Below are 20,884 nucleotides of genomic sequence, written 5' to 3' on the forward strand. Positions count from 1 at the left end.
GATACATACCTGGAGGCAGTCGATTTTGTCCTCGGAAACACTGCTCGGCCTCCTATTATCGTTCCTAATCCGCAAAGATTTCCGCGCCAATCAAAAGTATCGTGGTTCACAGAGTGATTCTCCAGGCGTAAGAAGAGAAGAAGAGAGAATGTGGCTGTACAAAAGCTGGCTATTGCAATTCATCGTGAGTTGAGTAGTAACAGAGGGTTATGCAACCTTTGCCAGGCTAGAAAACATGGAGCGGTGGCAGGGCTATGGCTATAATCAGGCACAAAGGCACAATTTTGCCGCACTGCAACTCTGTCTACGTAACGAGACAGAAGCGTCGGGGCAGCGCAGCACAATACAGTAACCCGATCGAGGCGGTCAATTGGTTCCCATCTATCAAGTAGCACTTTAAGATCAATGCCCGGTTTCCGGTAGTCTGGTCGAGGACAGTTGGCGGGTACAATTGTCGGCAGCTAGATGAATGTCGCACTGCTGGGAGGGGAAGAAATAGAAAAAAAAACAGAATTCCTAAAGCTAAGTGTGGTCCCTTGCCCAATCCAGACGGTTTCTACGAGCCGAAATCGAGGATGCACGTCATAAATTTTGCATTCTTTCACAATCTTTCTTTGGTTGCACAGCGAAAATAGATCAATTGCCTGGTGCTTGGCAAAAAAAATCGGGGGGTTGGTCGACAGTACATATGCATCCAGAAACTACGTGTCAGAGCCAGAGCTCCTCGCGACGCTCTCTAGGCTGGGCCGGGGCCTTAAGCCGCGGTCATTGTGGATCAGCAGTCGCCAGGCAGCCCAGTCAGAGCCGGTCAATCCCACGCAGATCGGATATCACCAGCCTTTAAGTTAGCGCGACACGCCTATACGGAGTATATTGGTAACAATTCGTTTCCAATACAGCCATGGACACTTTTAGACTGACGCTTGCCAGCGTGGCAGCGGGCTGTCCCACTGAAACTTGACATCGCTGTTCTTTGCTCAATGCTGGCTTTGCCATTTGCTCCCCGAGCGCTCTTTTCAAGACTCCGGATTTGTCAGAGGCACCAGTGGTCCTTTGGGTTCTGTTCATGATGACGAAGTTTGTGACTATTTAGGCCAACATGCTAGGCGAGATGTGGCAGCGGTATAGCCACCATAACCTAGGTATTCATAGGATTATGGTACGTAGTATTAACTGGGCGGAAACGCGGCCGGGGGTGAGCACCCTGCACACCGTAATAATCCTGGCATTGATTTGGGCGAGAACGGTAGGGCCTTGCCGCCTTGGTGGTGGCTATCCAGCAGGGGAATTATAATGAGGCCGTAACGCCCAATACCGACCGCCAGTTTGGTCGTATTTGTCGTTATTGGCTAGGCCAGGGATGGCTAGAGAGAACTGTAGATAAGCGATCGCTCGGTAGACTGAGGTTCGAGGTGATGGGGTTAAGCCGCCAAGTCTGCATTCATGTAGGTACGAGTGTGCAAAGGCAGCTAATCATGCGAGAAAGCAAAAGAGGGTGAGTGGATGGAGAGAGGGAGAAGTTGAGATGTCACTCGATGGAGCAAGGGACGGAGGAAGGAACGGGTACAGCGAAGGCGCGGCCCGCTGCTGACCCAGACATTGAATGCTGCCTGAGGCCTCCACTTGGCAGAGTTAGGTTGTTTGCCTACTGTACATCAACTGTTGCTCTACCTTATTGCTGATTCCATCCAAAGCAGTCTGCAAGGTTGGATGCATTCCCTTTCTGCACCAACCACATTTTCAATGTGTGAGGTCCTTGGTCTGAGTTTACACTTCGGGCCCCTACCTTCATGCATTTCATGCACAGGGTTCAACGCATTAGCAAAGCTCCCATTTTGTTTCCGGCTGTAGTCCTGGGAACAACACTTTGTGTGCCCTGATTCAAGCCTGAAGTAGTGCCAGTCTATGGATGTAGCCTTTTTGTAGAGCGGAGGCATTAGTATATTTTGCACCATGAAAGCATGCAAGAACCTATGCGTCAAGTACGATATGAGTCTATATAGCAGAAGGATCGAATCTTGCTATATAGATTGACAAATCTCATCAATCACTCGCATTCAAAGTTCGAGGTTCCAACTTACTTAATCTAGGGACCCCAGGATTCTTCACGTCGATTCGATTCCTCCACAGTGGCAAAGCAGTAAACCTTTACGGCTAATACTCATCGCTCGTTGACACGGTGGTGCAACGTCGATCTGGTATCCAGTTGATTGATCAATCTCTGTGCATGTCACGGCATCATCTTCAAACAATGTTTCAACGCATGGCCATGGGCTGGGTTTACCTGAGACTAATCATCTGCAAGGCACCTTTTCTAGAGATAAATGTGCATCAGATCTGATTCCAACCAGCAGGCCATATTGCCATGGAAGGAGAGACAGGATCTTTAGTGATTACTGCAGCGGTAAATACCTATATTGAACGATGGTTGCAGGGTTCTTTTCAAGATCCAATACGGATTGAGGGTGAAGCCACCTGCGAATTGACACTATCACTTTCCTACACAACAATGAAATAAAAGCATCTCGCTTGCATTCTGGAAATAAATCCCCAGTACAGACACAGTATAGTATACTTGCTATAACAGCAAATGATCAAGAAGAGGAACAAGCCTGACGCCACCATAGATGATAGATGTGCGTATTTCCGGTTTGGGATTAGCGTAGTCGACGTACGTACTTCGAGAACGCGATGGCTGCCTGCTTCCTTCAAAACTCCCGACATCTTCTGTTGTTTTGTCCGAAAGCCTGAATACAACCATCGGGATTATCAGAGTGGTTCAAACTGGAAGAAATACTCAAAGAGCAAAAGAAAGACGAGAAAATTATGGACGGATCCGTAGATGCGTCTTCCGTACCTTCAAACTCCAGCTTCGGACAAGATGACGATCCCGTCAAGCTTTTCCTATGTTGGGTACGCCAGTCATGCGACGAATGCATATCGGTGAAGAACGATGTGGACTGTAGCTGGTGTCCATACGTACGTCCTTTTTTCTTTCTTTTGATTTTGCCATACACAATGTGTTTTCTATCTAGCACCTCGATCCTATATGGCTAAATCCGCTCTATCACGCAAGCCTCAACATCATAACATTTATCAGATGGATTTTTCATTCTTCGTTTCTGCGTCAAACAAAACTCCTTGGGCTTGCCTATCACTTCAACTTCATCACTAACAATATACACAGTCATCAACTTGTGTCCCCAACCCATCCACCAAATACCCCCTCCTAGCTCCTATCGACCACCCAGACATCTGTCCCCTAGGATCAAAGGAGCGCTGGGAATTACGTGCTCGCGGGTTGGGTTGTAACGTTAGCACTCGCAACTTTCTATCCGTCATCGTGGCTGTTGCGAGCTCCTTGGCTTTGATAGGCCTGATTGCATTGATTTTCGCCAGCTTGAAGAAGATGATCCGCTGGTGTACGACAAAGAAGTTACAGAGGGCAGGGAGAGGCCGCCTGGGGATTATATTTTTTAGAGACTGGGATGATGACAGGGCTCATAGCTCTACTGGAAGACGACGAGGACGGAGAACTGCTCACGGTGCACCACTACTTAATGAGACGAGTCCTTTGCTAAGGAGAGATGATCAGGAACTAGACGTTTGAGACGTTTGCTTGCTAGGTACCAAAGTGGCCGCCGCAGGATGATACGTATAATGGGTTGATTGTCATGCTGAAATAAATAACGCAATTTTATGTGGAAAGCGAGTCATTGTCTCTTCAATTTCCAGTCATCCAGCTCCATCCCCAAGGCTCGAGCAGGGCTCAATGCCACATATTCCAAGTCTCCTATCAATGTTCACAAAAATGATACAGGTAGCAAGGTGGCTTGTTTCAATAAGCACATTGAGGCTAGCTCCTTTCCTAATTAGAAGGACTCCTACGCCCCATAGCAAGCTATAAAAGGCATTGTCCCAAAGGACTTGCTGAATCCCCCTTCTTCTCTCTGACAGTCGACCCAGGTGTTTGAAACGAAGCAAAACCTTGTCTCGAGAAGGGAAGTGTTCATTCAAAAAATCTCAGTCTCTAGGCCCACGGCGACCCTCATTTAGTGAGGGATGAGACAAATAACTATGCCCAGTCCAAGGAGAATAAGACTTCATCCAAGAGGAAGAAAGACAAGATGGCGATATTTGAGATATTTGTACAGAGCTTACGAGCTGATGGAATCCACTATAAGAAAGTCGTTGAGAAAACTATGGACATCACCACATCACCCCCCACCACCACCATTATCATCAAATCCGGATGTAATGCGCGAATACTTCGATAACAGGATCTGGGCGCCACAGGGAATAAAAGGGAAGAAAGAACCATCAAATTAGGTGATCATATTTCAACTCAAATTGCAACCTTAGCCACTACTGTTGCTATCCGTATTATTATCATCATCGTCACCTTCACTTTCACCATTCTCACCGGGTGGTCTTCCAGCAACCAAACGCGATGATTCACCATGCGTCTCTGACTGAGAAATGCGATACTCGAAGTTCAGTTCACCAACTAATGTTTTAATATTCCTAGATAAATAGAAAGAAAATAAGTAAACATGTAACTGCTATCAAAGAGAAGATGGGAGAATACCTCAGAAGATCCTTCATACACCACGCAAGCACCGACCTCAGAACCTCCAGGGAGATGAAAGCCGAGAAGGTGGGATCTTCCAAATGACGCACATGGAGCAATTCCTTATTTATCTTTTGCATTCGACGCGCCAACAAAAATGACGGTGGCGTATGTAAATATGGGGGCAATGGCTGATTATTAGTGACTGATGCCGATAAATGGCAGAGGAAAGATGAGATTCTGGCGGATTTAAAGTCGGTGGTCTGTAATGCTATTTTTCCTAGTTGAGTGAACCAGGGTTCTTCGTTCTGTTCGTGTCTTTCTTCTTGTTGTCTTTCCTTTTTGGTATCCTGTTCTTCTTTTTCTTCTTGCTGCTCTTGACTTGCAGATGCCTCCTCGGCATAATCCGTAGGAGGTGATGGAGGTACTGGGAATGGCAGTAGCTTTTCTATAGATTGCGTCGTTTTAACCATTAACGACATACTGGACAAGGCATTCTGTATCTCCGCGATAATATCGTCGTAAATTCTTTTCGGGAATTTTCCACCAACCGAAGGCTCGAAAACGGTGAACCGGCTGTGATTCCGTAACTCGTCGAGCAATACCATCTCTTTCCTGAAGATTTTCCGTATTATTTTTACAAGCCGATGTGAAAGGCTTTCACGATCGCGTATACCGTCGGGAAGCCCACTGCTCATCCATAGTGCGGTGCTCGTATGTGTCACGCTGTAGAATTGTGCCAGGATAAAGAGACTATGACCAAGCATTCTGCGTAGCTTGGATTTTGCGGTGCTTGTGTATGGGAAAATGGTCCAGAAGAGGATGATGACACAAGCCACTATCACCGCTGCCAGTTTGTATGGGCCAAAGATGTAGATTGGCATCTTTTGTTGTAATCCGGCTGACGCGGATTGCCCGCTTCCTCCCTTGTGCTCCTAATCATTTTAATACGTCAATGCTAATGACCAAGTGAGAAAACTAAGGGGAGAAAGAAAAGAAGAATACTCACTTCCAACGTGGATGCAATGATCACATTTAGAGCCAAGATGGCGATAACACAGGGTTCTAGAATCTCCGGATGCTTGACGTAGAAATAATACTATCTCCGCGTAATTGGAACATGAGGATGTCAGACTTTATTCATACAAGATATGCAATCGAGACATTGCGGTGACTTCTTACCTCAATCATGTTTGCAAAGTAAAGAAAGATGATGACGCCGGGAAAGTTCTGGTCTACGATGTACCAGACAATCAGGCTTAGCACCAAGGAGACAGCTGTTCCGAGAATGCGGCTCATCAACATCAAGAATGTTTCTCCACTAGTCGGGTTCATGCTGATGATAATGACAGTCACGGCCCAAATGCATCTCCTTCGAAAGAAAAAATCTTGAGTACGCCGGAGGAATGCTAGAATCGCAATACAGAATGAAGCAGCAGTAACACGGAAACCAAAGACGCTGTGTTCGGACGCTAGTCCACGAGCAATCAAGCGAAGAACGTTACTGCCTTTCTCCCACATATTGGCTGGGGGCAGACGTTCGGGATCTGGGAGGTGAGTACGCTCTTCTCCCTGGCCAATATCTGATATAGAGCTGGACGGCTGGTCGACGTCGGATTTTCCGTCTTCTGGCTTGAGAATAGAGAGCAATTGCTTGATAGATCCATGTTTAGGTAGAATTGGTCGGTAAGATTTCATCGTGCCATCTGCTACCTTGCTGTCTGCAAATTTGAGAATCTCATGCGTGGCGTGAAGCAGAAGATCCTGCATGTGGTTCATGTACAAGATCAAAAAGAACTCCAATCGAATATTAGAACTGGATGTGATAAGGTCACGGTAATTTTCTGTGGATAAGGAACGGTTTTCAAAGTCCTTGCTGACTTCAGACAGAGCTAGGGACGACAATGTTGCCGGGAAGTGCCTACGCCGGCGAAACGTTTCATGCATTGTGCGTTCAAACCGGACGACGAAATATGGCTCTAGGGGATTCAAGGCAAACTTGCCAGATTCCTCGTCCTTTGGAATAGCGAATGCTGCATCAGGTTTCCGCTGTTTCTGAAACTGTTTGGGGGTCATTAATTCCATCACTAGGAGAAAGTATTGAATGCCCGTAGTACCCAAGACAGCTGTCTCGGATAAGTGCTCCTGAAGCGTATCTACTGCCTTTCGTAATTCTGATTGCTTCATGAGAACTTCTTCATCCGGGTCATTCGCCATCATTTTCATTTGTTGGTGCCTTTCGTATTTGATGTGCATCTCAAGGATACCTGGAAGCATCGAGATGCCGGAGATTGGTAAAAGAACAGAACCTAGTAACTCTTCGATCTTCGCGAGGTCTTCGATACGCAGTTTCCCTATAGCAAACTCACTCCGTGAATACAACAGATCGTACTGTAATTTGCTGAATAGAGAGTCCAATTTAGCCATTGTTGTCTGCACTTTTTGTTTTGAGGGATGTAATTTAGATGGGAAATTCGTTTCATCCACAGTTTCGTCATTTGGCCGATTTTGCATCTGTTGAGCTCGTCTCAAATTCCCATGAGCAAACCACACAGCTAAATTTTCCACTGTGTCTCCCACAAAGGCAGCTTGCTCTTGAAGCACAGACTCTATCAGTAAAGCATAGTCTCTTGCGTCTTGGAAAAAGAAGCCGCGGCTAGTAATAGGAAGGATGAATAATGAGACAGCAGAGGCAATTGCAAATCCAATCAGTATACTATCAAAGAGCTTCAACGTGTAATCAATGCCTTCATCAAAAGTTGAATAATTACCGAAATGGGTAATGGTAACGGCCGTGAAGAATGAAAAGCTAATAACGGGATTTTGCAGCTCCGCCGGACGCCACGAACGCACTGAATTTGCTATCCTGGATGAAAAGAAAGATTATTGATATTTGGAGGTTAACTCATCTTATTTGAAATCATTAAAAGCTTACCAGATTGTTACAATGAGCCATATAGCAGCGACAGCGTTGGCGTCGCTATTATATCCATTGTTTGCGTGATTAGGAGCATGAATACGGCGGTTATGCTCCCCTGCCTTGACAGAACAATAGAGCGCTAGACATGAAAATAAGAAGGCCATGCACAATGCCAAAATATTGAAGATCATGATCTTGAGAAACTTGCCGCGAGGCATGAGACAATGAGATATGATCACTGCGGCAGCAGCTATATGGGTAGTGCTACCGGTGGTATGTAAAATCGAATCAGACAAGGACCTATCAAGGAAAAAGTTTAGTAAAAGCAGGTCATGATATGTACCAGCACGTCTCTCGTCGCAGGAAAGACTCTTTCTTACATGGCAACTACGACAGTGGGTGGCAGAGCAGCTTTCATGATAACCAGGAATGTATGCGAGCGCAATGTCCGCCATGATAGTAGAATTGCTTTCCTGCATCAATGGTTAGTTTTTGCTCGGAGCTTAGTTCTTGGGGTTAGCTAACTTCGACAGCCTGGCTGCAGTGGTACTTGGAGTCTCTGAATCAGCCATTGTCACTTGCCACTTTCCTTGATTGATGGTCCAGTCCAAACTTCAGGAACAAGGATCAGACCCAGAAGTTGTCCTCAGGGTACTCTATCTTCATGCTGATCCGTTCTCTATAGCTCTAATTGGCAAGGAAGACTTGCGATGGAAGTCGCAGAAACTGCATGAGGTCGCCCATCGGGACAGATTGCCGGCCAATGTTCCATATTCGCGTCATGGTTACTCGGTGCTTCTCGGCGAGAGGGGAGTTTCCCTAAGTGCGAATGTATAAATAATTCGTATGCATATTTGATATGGTCGATGCTACCAAGAGACCCGATTGTAGGTACAGTAACGAGCGTGTCTGTTCTGCTGGAATAAAGATGTTTGAGTTCCTTTTAGGGCTAGCCCCAGGGACATCCTGGCCAATCGTTGGACTCTGATGAATATATACTTTGATATTCCAGATGCGGTTGTCGAATGCTTGATATCTTAGAAAGTCTCTGGTAAGTTCTAATTTCTATTTTGAGACGTATCTCAGCATTTCCCAAATACTTTCATCCCCCAAACCGAAAACGAAAATGATAACTCCTTGTATGCCACCAGTTCATGAATCATACTATATAACCCCAAAGATTTAATATAAGCCTCGCCATGTACGACTACTCCTAGGCAACACGGCCAGCCTTCCCAATCTGAATGCGCTCGCCCGTCCATCTATCGTCACTGCGCAACACAGGCCAACTCTGTCCGTCGGCCTTGGTCAATTTCAATTCCAACTTAGTGCCGAAAATAGTATACGACGATGTCTCTGGGTTGATGGGCCCGAATAGATTATATGTCTTTGTAAAGCGTTTGTTGTCACTGGTAGGGAGATCAAAGTCTGCAGTGTTTGCCGTGAAAGTGACCTTTGCTTTTTCCTTGTCGATCTTTTTCAGATATAGTGATGCATTGATAGTACTTGCAGTCTGGTAGAAATCATTGCTATAGCAAATCAATTACTGTCAGTGTAAACCATTCGAAGCAAAATATAAGACAAAAGCGACTCACCGGACGTCGTCTACTTTCTCCTCTCCCGCAGCCTTTCCTTTGCCCACAAATAAATGTCTCTTCTTATCCGCACAGCCGGGGATCTTCATGAACTCATCGAATTCCAAGACTCGCTTCTTACAGCAGGACCATCCTTTGCTGCCTTCATGGAAAATCGGCTGTCCTGGATGGTAGGTGCACTCCTCATTGTCGCGAGACACATCTGGTTTGTATGTGGCGTTGCAGCCCTTGCGCCTGCAAGTTGCATTTGCAGGAATCGAAAGGGAGGGGTCATCGGATTCTGGTTCTGGCGGAGGCGCGGCGGCCGCTGTGTTGGTTGCCGGTGTAGGAAGAGGAGCAGAGGTGGTGGTAGCGATTGGAAGAGTCACTGGAGCTGGCTGCTCAGTTGCCGCTGCAGCTACGGCGCCCTCATCCTTCTTGGGCTCTCCTTGCGGTGTATCGTCGACTGTAGAGTGTTTACCCGTCGTGCAAGGTGGGATGCTCAGGAACTCGTCGAAAGTGAGAACGCGGGGTTTGCAGCATTTCCAGCCTATGCAAATCGGCGTTAGAAGTTTCAAATATTTGTAGAGTCATGTAGAGATACCTTTTTGTCCCTCATGGAAGACTGGAGGCCCCGGATGGTAGACACAATTTTCGTCTGGATCGGTGAAGACCTTGCCGCAACCCTTGTGAACGCACTTGTCCGCCATCGCGGGAGTCTTAACGCTGTGAACGGTGAGAGCAGAACAAAAAAACGAGTCACAAAATGCAGCAATTGAAATGACACTCTTGGAGCTGAAAGAACCACAAACAGGCGTCTATCGGAATATATGAAGCAAAATGGCGGAGAAAAACCGTCTTTGCGGGGATCTGGACTGCCTATTATGGCTAGTTCCGACACTCGAATGTTCCATGGATTCCATCGACATCTGCCCGTCTTCCTTCCTCCGCGTTGGAATTGCGGCGAATTGGTCCTTATCTGCAACAATGCATTTTACTCGAGCCCTACGCGCCTCTAACGCAGCCCGGCTGACTCTTTTTACTCGCGCGCAATGCGGTCTATGCGACAACGCGAAGTTGACCCTGTCGAAGCTGCAGCAACGCCGAGCATTTCCCTACTCTGAAGTCGACATTATGGCCCCGGAAAACAAACAGTGGAAGGACGTCTACGAATTCGATGTGCCTGTGCTCCACGTTCAGTCGCCCAAGTCAGACGATGAGTCGGGGCTTCGTAAGCTGTTCCATCGATTCTCAGAGAGCGAGGTAGAGAAAGTTGTCGACGACGCCGAACGGTGAACCATGAACCAATTCTATCCCGAGCGACGACCGATGCACCGGAATCCATTGTCCATGGAGCTAGATTATAAAGTCCCCGCGCATGTCAGATCCACTGCCTCATGAGCGATCATATTTCCGATGGTGGCCTAGATGGTTTCTGTCGACCAGAGGACAAGCTCGCCCATTTCAGACAGGGTCTCTACGCTCAGAATCCGAAATGCCTGCCCACGATCTGGTTTATCGATGCACAAGAATTGTACTGGGAGCGCAAAGCCAGCGCGCGTATTGTCGAACAGTATGTAACAGAACAACGAAGCAATAATAAGACAGCATGTTGTACCCCTTCCGCGTGCTTGGGATGTAGCAGCGACAGTGATTGTCACCTAGATGTAGATACCATTCCGTCATGAGAAGGCTGTTTACACGCATTGCGTATACCTGTGCTTTTCTTCTACGCACTAACTTTTGCTTCTATCAAACATCAACGGTCGCTCTTGGCTGAGCTCAGCTCATCCGATCAGCCGCCCAACATGGACTAGTTTTTTATCCGTCGGTCTCCGAGCCTCCGACAAGCTACGTGATGCAGCTCCTCCTCATGTTAGATTCGTTGCTTTTGGGCATGGGATTACCTGAATGAAATATCCAGCATTATATCAATAAAGATGGTGAGTACAGCAATCGCAAGTGGAAGCCTTCCCTTAGGGATGAACGTTGAGCTTCAACGACTCGCAGCGCCAATGAACGGAGACAAGACCATCAACAACGAACAGCAACAGCAACAGCAACAGCCGGAAGATCTTGTTGCCCAACCTACAGTCCCTGCCACCAATGGGATGTTATCAGAACCGGAACCAGAAAGAGTCCTGAGACCCTCGCGCATTGCCGTCATCATGCTATCGCTCAGCGCCAGCATCTTCGTCTCCGCGCTAGACATTACTATCATGTCAACCGCTTCTCCGCGTATCGCTAGCTACTTTCGCTCAGCTTCGGGCTACACGTGGATTGGCAGCTCTTATACATTAGCCAACACAGCTACGACGCCGACATGGGGCAAGATCTCGGATATTTGGGGCCGTAAGCCCTTGTTACTGGCTGGGTTAGTCATCTTTTTTGTGGGCAGCATGTTTTGTGCATTGGCAGATTCAATAGGGATGCTTCTTGCAGGACGAACGATCCAGGGAGTGGGCGCTGCTGGCTTGAATACCTTGGTGAATATCTGTGTGAGCGATTTGTTCGCTCTTAGAGATCGTGGCCTCTATTTCGGATTACTGTCCGTTGTCTGGGCATTGGCAAGCGGCGTGGGACCTGTTCTTGGAGGGGTGTGCTCAGAAAAACTATCGTGAGTTGGTCCCTTTATCTCACGACAGCGGGAAAGTATGATTGATTTGAGTTGGCCATCTTTCATAGATGGAGATGGTGCTTTTATCTAAACTGTAAGCCTGGAAGTCCTAAATAACCATGAAAGAACGTCGCGGCTGATACTTGACAGTGCCAATTATCGGCGCAGTATTCTTCTTGCTCTGGTTCTCCCTCCAGCTGAGCTCTCCTCGGACCCCGATATGGGAAGGCCTCAAGGCCGTTGACTGGACAGGCGGGTCTCTGGTTATTGGCAGCACCCTCATGCTTCTTCTTGGTCTGGACTTTGGCGGCGTCACTCGTCCATGGAGCTCGGCAACTGTGGTTTGCCTTCTTACTTTTTCCGCCTTGGCCGGCGCCTTGTTTGTCGTTAACGAGAAAAAGCTTGCAAAGTACCCCGTTATTCCGATGGAGCTTTTCCGATACAGATCCGGAATTGGATCGTTTCTCCTCTGCTTCTGCCACGGACTTGTCTTTATGGGACAAGCTTATTATCTCCCATTTTATTTCCAGGCTGTACTAGGCATCAGTCCGATTATGTCTGGAGTCTACTTCCTGCCCTTTATCTTGGCCATCAGCATCTCGGGAGCGTTGACAGGTCTGTTCATCCAAAAAACGGGGCGCTATTTGCCGACATCGTATCTGGGATTCATTTTGATGGCACTCGGTGTCGGGCTGCTCATCAATCTCGATACTTACCTCAACTGGCCGAAGCTAATGGCATTCCAAATCATATCCGGAGCAGGAATCGGTCTCAATTTTGAGGCGCCATTATTGTCTTTGCAAGCGATTGTGGGAAATCACAACGCTGCTACAGCCACATCAACCATTGGGTTTGTCCGAACCATAGCTTGCGCCATCTCTATAGTTCTAGGATCCGTGGTGTTCCAGGACCAAATGGCGAAGCAAGGTCCAAGCCTTACTGCAGCTCTCGGCCCCTCCCTTGCGAATCTCCTCTCTGGCGGGAGCGCAGCAGCAAACATTGACGTCGTCAATGCATTACCCCCGGCGCAACAGGCGGTCGCGAGGCATGCCTTCCACTATTCCCTAACCAGCATGTGGGTTATGGTAAGTGATTGCATCGCCCTGGAGCAGAGAGCAACTCTGTTGTAGCTAACGGACTGTATGCAGTATGTCGCGCTTGCGGGAGTCGGGGTCGTCGGCGGTTGCTTCATGCGGTCCCATCCGTTAAGTCGCGAGCATGCATCGGTGGTTTTAGGGCTAGAGCGTGAGCGCGAGAGTCTAAACAGCAATGCCTAGCCACTAGCAGTGGCTTGCTGATTGTAACTAGTTGATACTGGATGAGTAACTAGATACTAGATAGTCGGTCGGGCCTTGTTTACTCGGCGTGGAAACCATGACAACGGGGAAGCAGGCTAGACCGAAAGCGGAAGGTTGACGACTCTGCAGGAAGCCGCTTGCAGACCACGAGGCAAGACGGTCCTTCCCGCGATAGGCAAGGCTCGACCGCCGCAAGAGGCCAAGTGGAAGTTAGCGTGAGAGCCGCGGCCGATCAACCAATAAGAGCAATTTGCACTGCGGGTTCTGTTCCGCTAGCGCTCTCCTATTCGCCAACTTAGCCTGCGCTGTCTCCACTAGTAAGCCCTGTCAGCCACTCACATGGCTTGTTGGCCGGACGGCAGACGCACAACATTTCTGATTGGACTGTCATGTTCCTGTCCCACTGCACAGCTCCCTAGCAACAATTTCGTCCCTTCCGTCCAGCCATTGGTCTGATGACCCAGGCTGATCGCGGAGAACGAGCGATGGGCCTCAATCAGCGGCGGTGTTGCTGCTCCACCATCTGCTCCTATTAATTATTGTTGCCGCTTCTATTTTACTAGCAACATCTATCTACTCCTCTCACTTGGTTTTTTCTCATGTTATGCTTACCTACCTCCTAGCCTCTTCTACTCACTCCTCGCTTATTGTCCAATATCACTTATCCATTCCGTGTTATCATGCTCTCTAGCCTTATTACCGCAGGCAATTAACTCCAAAAGCTCCGCCGTGGACGAGGCGTCATTTTCCCGCGCACCGGCTCTTTGGTCGCTCGCACTAACTTTCGCGGGCTGTGCGAATTAGACCAGGGAGAAAAGAAGGCGTCATCTTGACGACCGTCGGTACATACATGCCATGTCGAAGTCGCGATTCCGAGATCCGAATCAATGGTCCCATCCGCAGGATCGTGCAGACCCCGAGAAGGCTCCCTCGCCCGCGTTCTATGATTCCTTCCCCAGCGACGACGAAATCGTATACTCCGACACGTCCCGCGTCACCTCGGGCTCGTTGAGCTCGCATATTCCCATGTTGCCCAGTCCCTCGCGGCGGCGAAGGCCGCGGAGGAATGGCATCATGCCGCATCGATTGATGAGATGTCTTTGTCTCGCCCTTTTCGTCGCACTACTCCTCTTCGTCCTCAATTTGTTCCGCTTCACCCTGTTTGGAAGTGCGGAACAAGTGCCCATTGAAATGTCGAAACCCGCTCCGAAACCACACGTATGGGAAAGCTTCCCATTCCTGAAACGTTATCATGGAGGCATCAGAACATTGGTATCGCGGAAGGAAAATGTGCCAGAGTACCCGGGAGATGGTGCTCCAAGTGACGAATTAACGCCATCCATGGAAGACTCCCTGCTAGAGAATGGAGGAAAGGGACAAGAAAAACAGGGCGAAGAAGAGGAAGCTAGAAAGTTTGTGCAAAAGCGCTCGGAGAATATCCCTCTTACTAGCTCTCCCTTCAATCCCTATCCGGATTACAAGTCAGAGGATTACATTGCGAAGTTCGGCGAAAAGGTTGAATGTTTCCTCGATGCGGAAAACCAGGTCAGGATACCTTATTTACAATATTACCCTGGTGTGCCTCAAGGTTTCCCCGAAGCAATCATGGGCTCCAACGAAATGTTAGGCATGCGTGACGATGTTTGCTTCGATCGTTTTGGTCGTCTCGGTCCATATGGGCTCGGATACGGTGCTAGGAAGGGCGGCAGTGGTGCTGGCATGGAAGGCGAGCGCGAAGGTTCCGAGCGTGTCTGGGATGATTATCCACCTGTCGACTTCCGTGGAGTCAGTTGGGCTGCGGCTCAGAATAGCTGTATCATTGCTAACCGTCACCGATTCGCTGACCTTGGGGACCCTCGCATGGATCGTGCTTTTGCCATGCCAATTGGTGCTCCAAAAGCCCATCTAGAAACCCTCCCGGCCCCTCAGGATAAAGTCCACGGTACGGACCATCTACCACGTACGGCAGTTTTAATCCGAACTTGGCACGAATACCATTACACCACTGAGGATATACTCTACTTGCGATCTCTGATCTCGGAGCTGTCGTTGATGACTGGCGGTGAATTCACCGTGCAATTCCTGATTCACGTCAAAGACGACAACTTGCAGATTTGGTCTGACGAAAAGACATACGATCGTGTCCTTCGAGATTCTCTTCCGGAAGAGTTCCAGGGGATGGGAATTCTATGGTCAGAACGACAGATGAATCTAATATATGGTGGCTTGGAAGAAAGTTTCGAGCGTGGGCTACCAGTTCATGGTGTGTACCGCAGCACTTTCATGCCTGTCCAGTATTTTTCTTATCTACACCCGGAGTATGATTATGTCTGGAACTGGGAGATGGATGTTCGCAACACCGGGCATTGGTACCATTTATTTGACAAGGCAAGCAGTTGGGCGCGCCAGCAGCCACGAAAGGGCCTATGGGAGCGGAATTCTCGATTTTATGTTCCCAGCGTACACGGGCCTTGGGATGATTTTATGCACACTGTTCGCGTGCAAACGGAACTCGGCACCAACAGTCCCAACAACATCTGGAGTGCAGTGAAGGACGCGGATGCCAAGGCTGATCCCAATCACAAGGACCACGGCCGACATGGTGAGGATTTCATATGGGGCCCAGCGCGTCCACATGAAAGCGACATCTTGGAGCTCGATATAGATGGAATACCTCCCACGAGTATGGAGAAGGATAAGTATGAATGGGGTGTTGGGGAAGAAGCCGATCTCATAGTATTCAATCCACTGTACGACCCCGAAGGAACTACATGGCTGCTCCGAAACGACGTTACTGGCTACAATCGGGAAGAAGGGTTACCAGAACGTCGCGCTGCCATCATCACAGCGTCTCGACTTTCTCGAAAACTACTCATGACCATGCACCGTGAGACAAGCATGAAGCGACACACAATGTTCTCCGAAATGTGGCCGGCAACTACAGCACTACATCATGGTTTGAAAGCGGTCTATGTTCCTCATTCGGTGTACATCGACCGCAAATGGCCACCACGATATGTGGAGGCTGTCTTCAACGGAGGCCGAAATGGTGCTTCTGGTGGGGCTCGCACATCGATCTTTGGCGACCGCGAGCACAATTTCCGGGGTACTACGTGGTTCTATTCCGCGGGATTCTCGCCTAATCTTTACCGCCGCTGGCTGGGATATAAAGTCGACAACGATGGTGGTGAAGAGGAAGAGCTGGCTGGTGAGGGCAGGATATGCCTGCCGCCTATGTTGTTGCATCCGGTCAAGGATGTGCAGTTGGTGATTGATAATGGAGACGTTAACGAGGAAGGCGATGGGCTGCCATCGATACCTACGGAAGAATCATAATACAATGAATTTACGATGAGCCTTGGTTTGTTGTTTTTTTTTGTTTTTTTTGTTTTTTTTCCTTTCTTTCTTTTCTTTATGGCCCTTGCATTTGTTTGGTTCATTACTATCGTTCTTGTGTATGGGATTAGAATTTCTCTAGATGTACATCATTTGTCTTTGTCACCCAGGAGGTTTATTCTTTGGTATCTCTGTTCTCTTGGCTCGGATATAATTCTCTCCCATTCTTATTCACCTCAGTCTGGAAGTTGGATTGACAGGCGTTCCAGGGCTGTTGTTTCTCTTTTTTCTCATCATTTCTACTATTCTTCTTATATCTGATCTCTCTACGCTGGTGGTGGTCGGACTAGCGTTCTGGGTGTAATAAATCTTTTGTGCCGGTCGTTGTGTTTGTACATAAATACAGCCTTTCAAGGGCAAGAGAGCGATTCTTTTTTTGATCTGATATTCTAAGAGGCTCTTAAGGGCAGCTTCGCCGACTCCCCCGCTTGACGTGGCTCGGCATACTTTCCTATCGGTCGAGCTTCCCCGCACTGTTGTTCATCACCAACATGGCACAAGACAGGAAAAGTGCACAATTGTGCATATAATCATGGGCTTGGAAGACTTGGGATATCTATTGCAACTCTCTTTCCGACCGAACTATCATATTTGTGTAACTAATTGCTACTCGGTGCAGTGGCTTCATGCGGGGAAGCGGAGATGCTATTCAAATGCTCGTACAGGGACCCTTCCTGCGAGGTCATCACGTACCTGGGTAGTACTCCATATCAAGCTCGGGGTTTATCCTGGATCTTCAGGGTTTCCTGTTCCCTCCAGGGCTGGATGTGGCCTCGTCGCTTGACTTTCTATGTTGAGAATGCCAGAATAAGCAACGTTCAAGGGATCTCAGGCATAAATAAGGCCTGTACGCCCATCCACCTACCTAAGTGTTACCTAGGTATTTGATATTGAAGACCTCCAGACAGTACCTTGGTATAAGAATGGCGCCTGCTACTCTCACCGAAGCGGAAAGGAGAGCAAACCACATCATCTCTCTACCCAAGCCTCCTCGAGCCTCCTCTTCCACCGAGAATGTCGACCCGCAGGCAATTGCCCAACAATGGCTCACCAAGCTTGAAGCCACTCTTTCGTCGGGCTTAGGGGTCGACCAGATCAACAGCCTATTCCATGATGACTCCTACTGGCGTGATCACATCGCTCTACAATGGGACTTTCGTACCATCCGCTATGCCACGAACATAGCCTCTTTCCTCCAGAAACATCAGCCCCTTGCCCAGATATCCAATTTCTCCTTGCAGACAGAGGGGAAATATATGCCCCATATCGACAGTCCGGAAAATGGTGTACCCGGAATCGACTTTGTGGCCTCCATGTTCCATTTCGAGACCAAGATAGGGCGTGGATCGGGGATATTGCGGTTAACGTTGGATGACGATGGGAAGAATTGGAAGGCGTATGTAGTGTACACATCTTTGCAGGAGTTGAAGGGTGTTGAGGAACCCCTTGGTCCTAGGAGGGTGTATGGAACGCTGGATAGTATGCCAAATGGCTCCGCTGGAGGGACTTGGAAGGAGAGGAGGGAGAAAGAAATGAAGTTCGAGGGAGGCGTGGAACCAACTGTCCTGATTGTTGGTGCTGGTATGTGGACTTTAACTATCATTCGATGACGGAATGGTATGGCTCTGACTATCCATTAGGGCAAGCGGGATTGAATCTTGGAGCTCGTCTTCAGTCTCTTAAAGTGTCGACTCTGCTTGTGGATCGTCATGAACGAATAGGAGACAACTGGCGAAAGAGATATCGAGTACGTAATGTCTCTTAAAGGGCTCCCTGGTCAAAATGCTTATCAACTGATTAAACGCAGACATTAACAACCCACGACCCTGTTGAATTCACACATATGGCCTATCTTCCTTTTCCCAAGAACTGGCCCCAATTTACACCCAAGGACAAGCTCGGCGACTGGTTCGAAGCCTACGCCAGTCTCATGGAACTCAACGTCTGGACAAACACATGCGTCACCTCTGCCAGCTACGACGACCACACGTCTACCTGGACGGTCACGGTCCGTAGGCCAGATGGCTTCATACGCACTTTACATCCTAAGCATGTAGTCTTCGCAACTGGGCATTCCGGTGAGCCTAAGATTCCCTCTTTCCCAGGACAAGAGGTTTTCCAAGGAACCATATATCATGGCTCCCAGCACAAAGATGCGTCCGAGTATGATGTGCGAGGAAAGAAAGTCATTGTTGTCGGTACTGGTAATAGTGGACACGATATTGCCGAAAACTTCTACGAGAATGGCGCAGAGGTCACGATGCTACAGAGACGAGGGACATATGTGATTTCCGTTGACAAGGGAGTATTTATGCTGCATGAGGGGAAACATGATGAATGGGGGTGAGTTAATCCATTTCCCTCCGCTTACTGAACGATTCAAAAACTGAATATCAAAAAGACCGCCAACCGAACAAGTCGATATATGGGCCGAATCACTCCCGTACCAAGTTGCATTCGCATTCGACGTGTACCTTACACGTCGAATCTCCGAGGTAGACAAACCCATGCTCGATGGCTTGGCCAGGGCAGGTTTCGACGTCTACAAGGGCATTGACGAGAGCGGCATTTTCCGTCAATACATGACGCGCGGAGGCGGCTACTATATCGACGTCGGGTGTAGCTCCCTGATTGCCGAGGGGAAAATCAAGGTACACACGTCAGCCAATGGCGTCAAGGAATGTACACCACATGGCCTGATTCTGGCAGATGGCACAGAGTTGCCGGCAGATATGGTGGTGCTGGCGACAGGCTACGACAACATGCGCACGACGGTCCGGAAAGTGCTTGGTGATCAAGTGGCAGATCGGTGCAAGGATGTTTGGGATCTGGACGAGGAAGGCGAGCTGAGAGGTGTAAGTATCTTTCTCGTCTTTTCTCGTCTACGGACGGCGCTGTGCTAATAGCAATCGAATATCAACAGGTGTGGCGTCCGTCAGGGCATCCCAACTTCTGGTATATGGGAGGCAACCTGGCCTTATGCCGAATTTACTCCAAATTCCTGGCGTTGCAGATTAAAGCTGCCGAAGCAGGGCTTGTTCCAAAGAGCGAATAATGAGGGGGCTGTCCAGTTTTCAATCAGATACTCTGGAAATGAACTTGCAGGTCTGGGACTCGTCATATAGGATAATGTAGGGAGATTGTCAGCGTAGAGTTCATGTCTTCCACTCCAATATCCAGTAAGGCGTAGGGAGCCAGACAGAAGATGGAGAAAATTCGACCCCTCTTCTTCCCGGCCTCGGCAACTCCCCCTCATGACTCATCCACGTCTTGTCTTGAACATCAACCCACGCCCTGATCAGCCACCAAGCAAAAGAGCCTCTCAACTGTAACCACTATTGCTAATTGGCTGTTCCGTCCGTTTGTCCACCATGTCTGGCTTCCCTGTTCTCAAACCGGCGTTTACCGTCCGCGTAAGTTCGAATTCCGCTGGCCGTTTGTCACGGATGCATCTCATCCAGGTTTCAATATTCAAACATGTGCTGACGCCGCTGTGCAGGTTTCTGTCGACGCAGCATTGCCCGTCGGTACGTTTGAGAAGGAGTCGCCACGAGAAATCATACTGACCAGGTCCTCATTCACACAGGCAGCAATCACCGCCAAGCAGCCCTAGTCGTAGTGGTAAGTTGACACCGAGAAACGAAGGAAAAAAGCATAGAAAGTAATGTGTGACGACATAATCCAGCCTATGGTCGGTGGAACGGTCGTTTCCGAACCTGGCTTCACTCCTGCAATCAATGCAACTTTCGTCGGCACGGGCAATGATTATATCCGCCGTGACCCTGATGGAAAGGCAATGCGTTTAGATGCGCATGGCGTTGTCAAAACCCATGATGATGCGGTAAGTCTGCCGTTTGCTTGGTAGATTCGAATAAAAATGCCGGAGCTGAACACTTGTATAGTTGTTATATCTTCATTACAATGGAACGGTGAATGTAACCGAGGGAGTTGCGAAAGCCCTTTCGGGTGAGGCAGGTGATGCCGAAACCCCGTATGGTGATAGTTGTATGTGATGCTCTATCTTGTGAAAATACGAGATATATGTTTGATATACGATACTGATGTTGAGAAATCGGTTGGTCAGTCACGTCTTTCACCGTTGAGGTATGTCCTTTCTTCCCTGATTCGATGCAGTCCGCGTGAAAGCAGTTAATAACCATAATCTAGACTGGCGATGAGAGATACAAGGACCTGGAGAATGGAGTCTTTGTCGGCGCCGGTCACTTCGTTACCAAGACAGGCGAAAAAACCATTGTCGAATACAAGGTTAGCCAGGTTGCAACAAATTAGATCAGTGTCACTACTTTTGTTGCAAAGAAACGATAGTATGCAAGAGCATACCAGGTATCTCCTTGCATGTCATATATACATGCCTATTGGCCAAGAAGTGTGAGTATTTCGAACAGAACACCATGTCAAAAAATAAAATGAAATACCTAAAATTATTTTATTACTATAGTTATATTCTTCTCAGGTTCAGTGCCAAATCAAAGTCCCTCCAAGTCCCTA

General features: G+C 48.4%; 7 protein-coding genes across 7 annotated transcripts; 5 read left to right on the forward strand and 2 right to left on the reverse strand.

Moving 5' to 3' along the window:
* Nucleotides 1-2,826: 2,826 nt before the first annotated feature.
* On the forward strand, nt 2,827-3,610 carry UA08_04565 (hypothetical protein; the record flags this gene model as incomplete). The annotated part of the gene is made up of 2 exons (XM_020266849.1): nt 2,827-2,913; nt 3,188-3,610. 2 exons carry the CDS (start codon nt 2,827-2,829, stop codon nt 3,608-3,610), a joined length of 510 nt encoding a protein of 169 aa, XP_020120162.1.
* Nucleotides 3,611-4,358: 748 nt separating this feature from the next.
* On the reverse strand, nt 4,359-8,062 carry UA08_04566 (hypothetical protein; the record flags this gene model as incomplete). The annotated part of the gene is made up of 8 exons (XM_020266851.1): nt 4,359-4,524; nt 4,589-4,997; nt 5,055-5,505; nt 5,580-5,669; nt 5,753-7,436; nt 7,506-7,790; nt 7,871-7,963; nt 8,016-8,062. 8 exons carry the CDS (start codon nt 8,060-8,062, stop codon nt 4,359-4,361), a joined length of 3,225 nt encoding a protein of 1,074 aa, XP_020120257.1.
* A 641-nt stretch (nt 8,063-8,703) lies between these two features.
* On the reverse strand, nt 8,704-9,774 carry UA08_04567 (hypothetical protein; the record flags this gene model as incomplete). The annotated part of the gene is made up of 3 exons (XM_020266852.1): nt 8,704-9,019; nt 9,086-9,614; nt 9,669-9,774. 3 exons carry the CDS (start codon nt 9,772-9,774, stop codon nt 8,704-8,706), a joined length of 951 nt encoding a protein of 316 aa, XP_020120123.1.
* A 277-nt stretch (nt 9,775-10,051) lies between these two features.
* Nucleotides 10,052-12,958, forward strand: UA08_04568 (hypothetical protein; the record flags this gene model as incomplete). The annotated part of the gene is made up of 7 exons (XM_020266853.1): nt 10,052-10,356; nt 10,434-10,637; nt 10,989-11,416; nt 11,483-11,681; nt 11,750-11,775; nt 11,832-12,766; nt 12,830-12,958. The coding sequence occupies 7 exons, from the start codon at nt 10,052-10,054 to the stop codon at nt 12,956-12,958; spliced, it is 2,226 nt and encodes a 741-aa protein (XP_020120122.1).
* An 876-nt stretch (nt 12,959-13,834) lies between these two features.
* On the forward strand, nt 13,835-16,315 carry UA08_04569 (hypothetical protein; the record flags this gene model as incomplete). The annotated part of the gene is made up of 1 exon (XM_020266854.1): nt 13,835-16,315. One exon carries the CDS (start codon nt 13,835-13,837, stop codon nt 16,313-16,315), a length of 2,481 nt encoding a protein of 826 aa, XP_020120125.1.
* Nucleotides 16,316-17,298: 983 nt separating this feature from the next.
* Nucleotides 17,299-19,430, forward strand: UA08_04570 (hypothetical protein; the record flags this gene model as incomplete). Its single annotated transcript, XM_020266855.1, has 5 exons — nt 17,299-17,956; nt 18,016-18,122; nt 18,183-18,718; nt 18,777-19,230; nt 19,299-19,430. The coding sequence occupies 5 exons, from the start codon at nt 17,299-17,301 to the stop codon at nt 19,428-19,430; spliced, it is 1,887 nt and encodes a 628-aa protein (XP_020120124.1).
* A 316-nt stretch (nt 19,431-19,746) lies between these two features.
* Nucleotides 19,747-20,665, forward strand: UA08_04571 (hypothetical protein; the record flags this gene model as incomplete). Its single annotated transcript, XM_020266856.1, has 7 exons — nt 19,747-19,788; nt 19,875-19,902; nt 19,962-19,996; nt 20,061-20,216; nt 20,278-20,380; nt 20,460-20,479; nt 20,543-20,665. 7 exons carry the CDS (start codon nt 19,747-19,749, stop codon nt 20,663-20,665), a joined length of 507 nt encoding a protein of 168 aa, XP_020120121.1.
* Between the last annotated feature and the right edge of the window lie 219 nt (nt 20,666-20,884).

This window comes from Talaromyces atroroseus (assembly GCF_001907595.1).
Source record: "Talaromyces atroroseus strain IBT 11181 chromosome Unknown scaffold_5, whole genome shotgun sequence".
Classification (NCBI taxonomy): domain Eukaryota; kingdom Fungi; phylum Ascomycota; class Eurotiomycetes; order Eurotiales; family Trichocomaceae; genus Talaromyces; species Talaromyces atroroseus.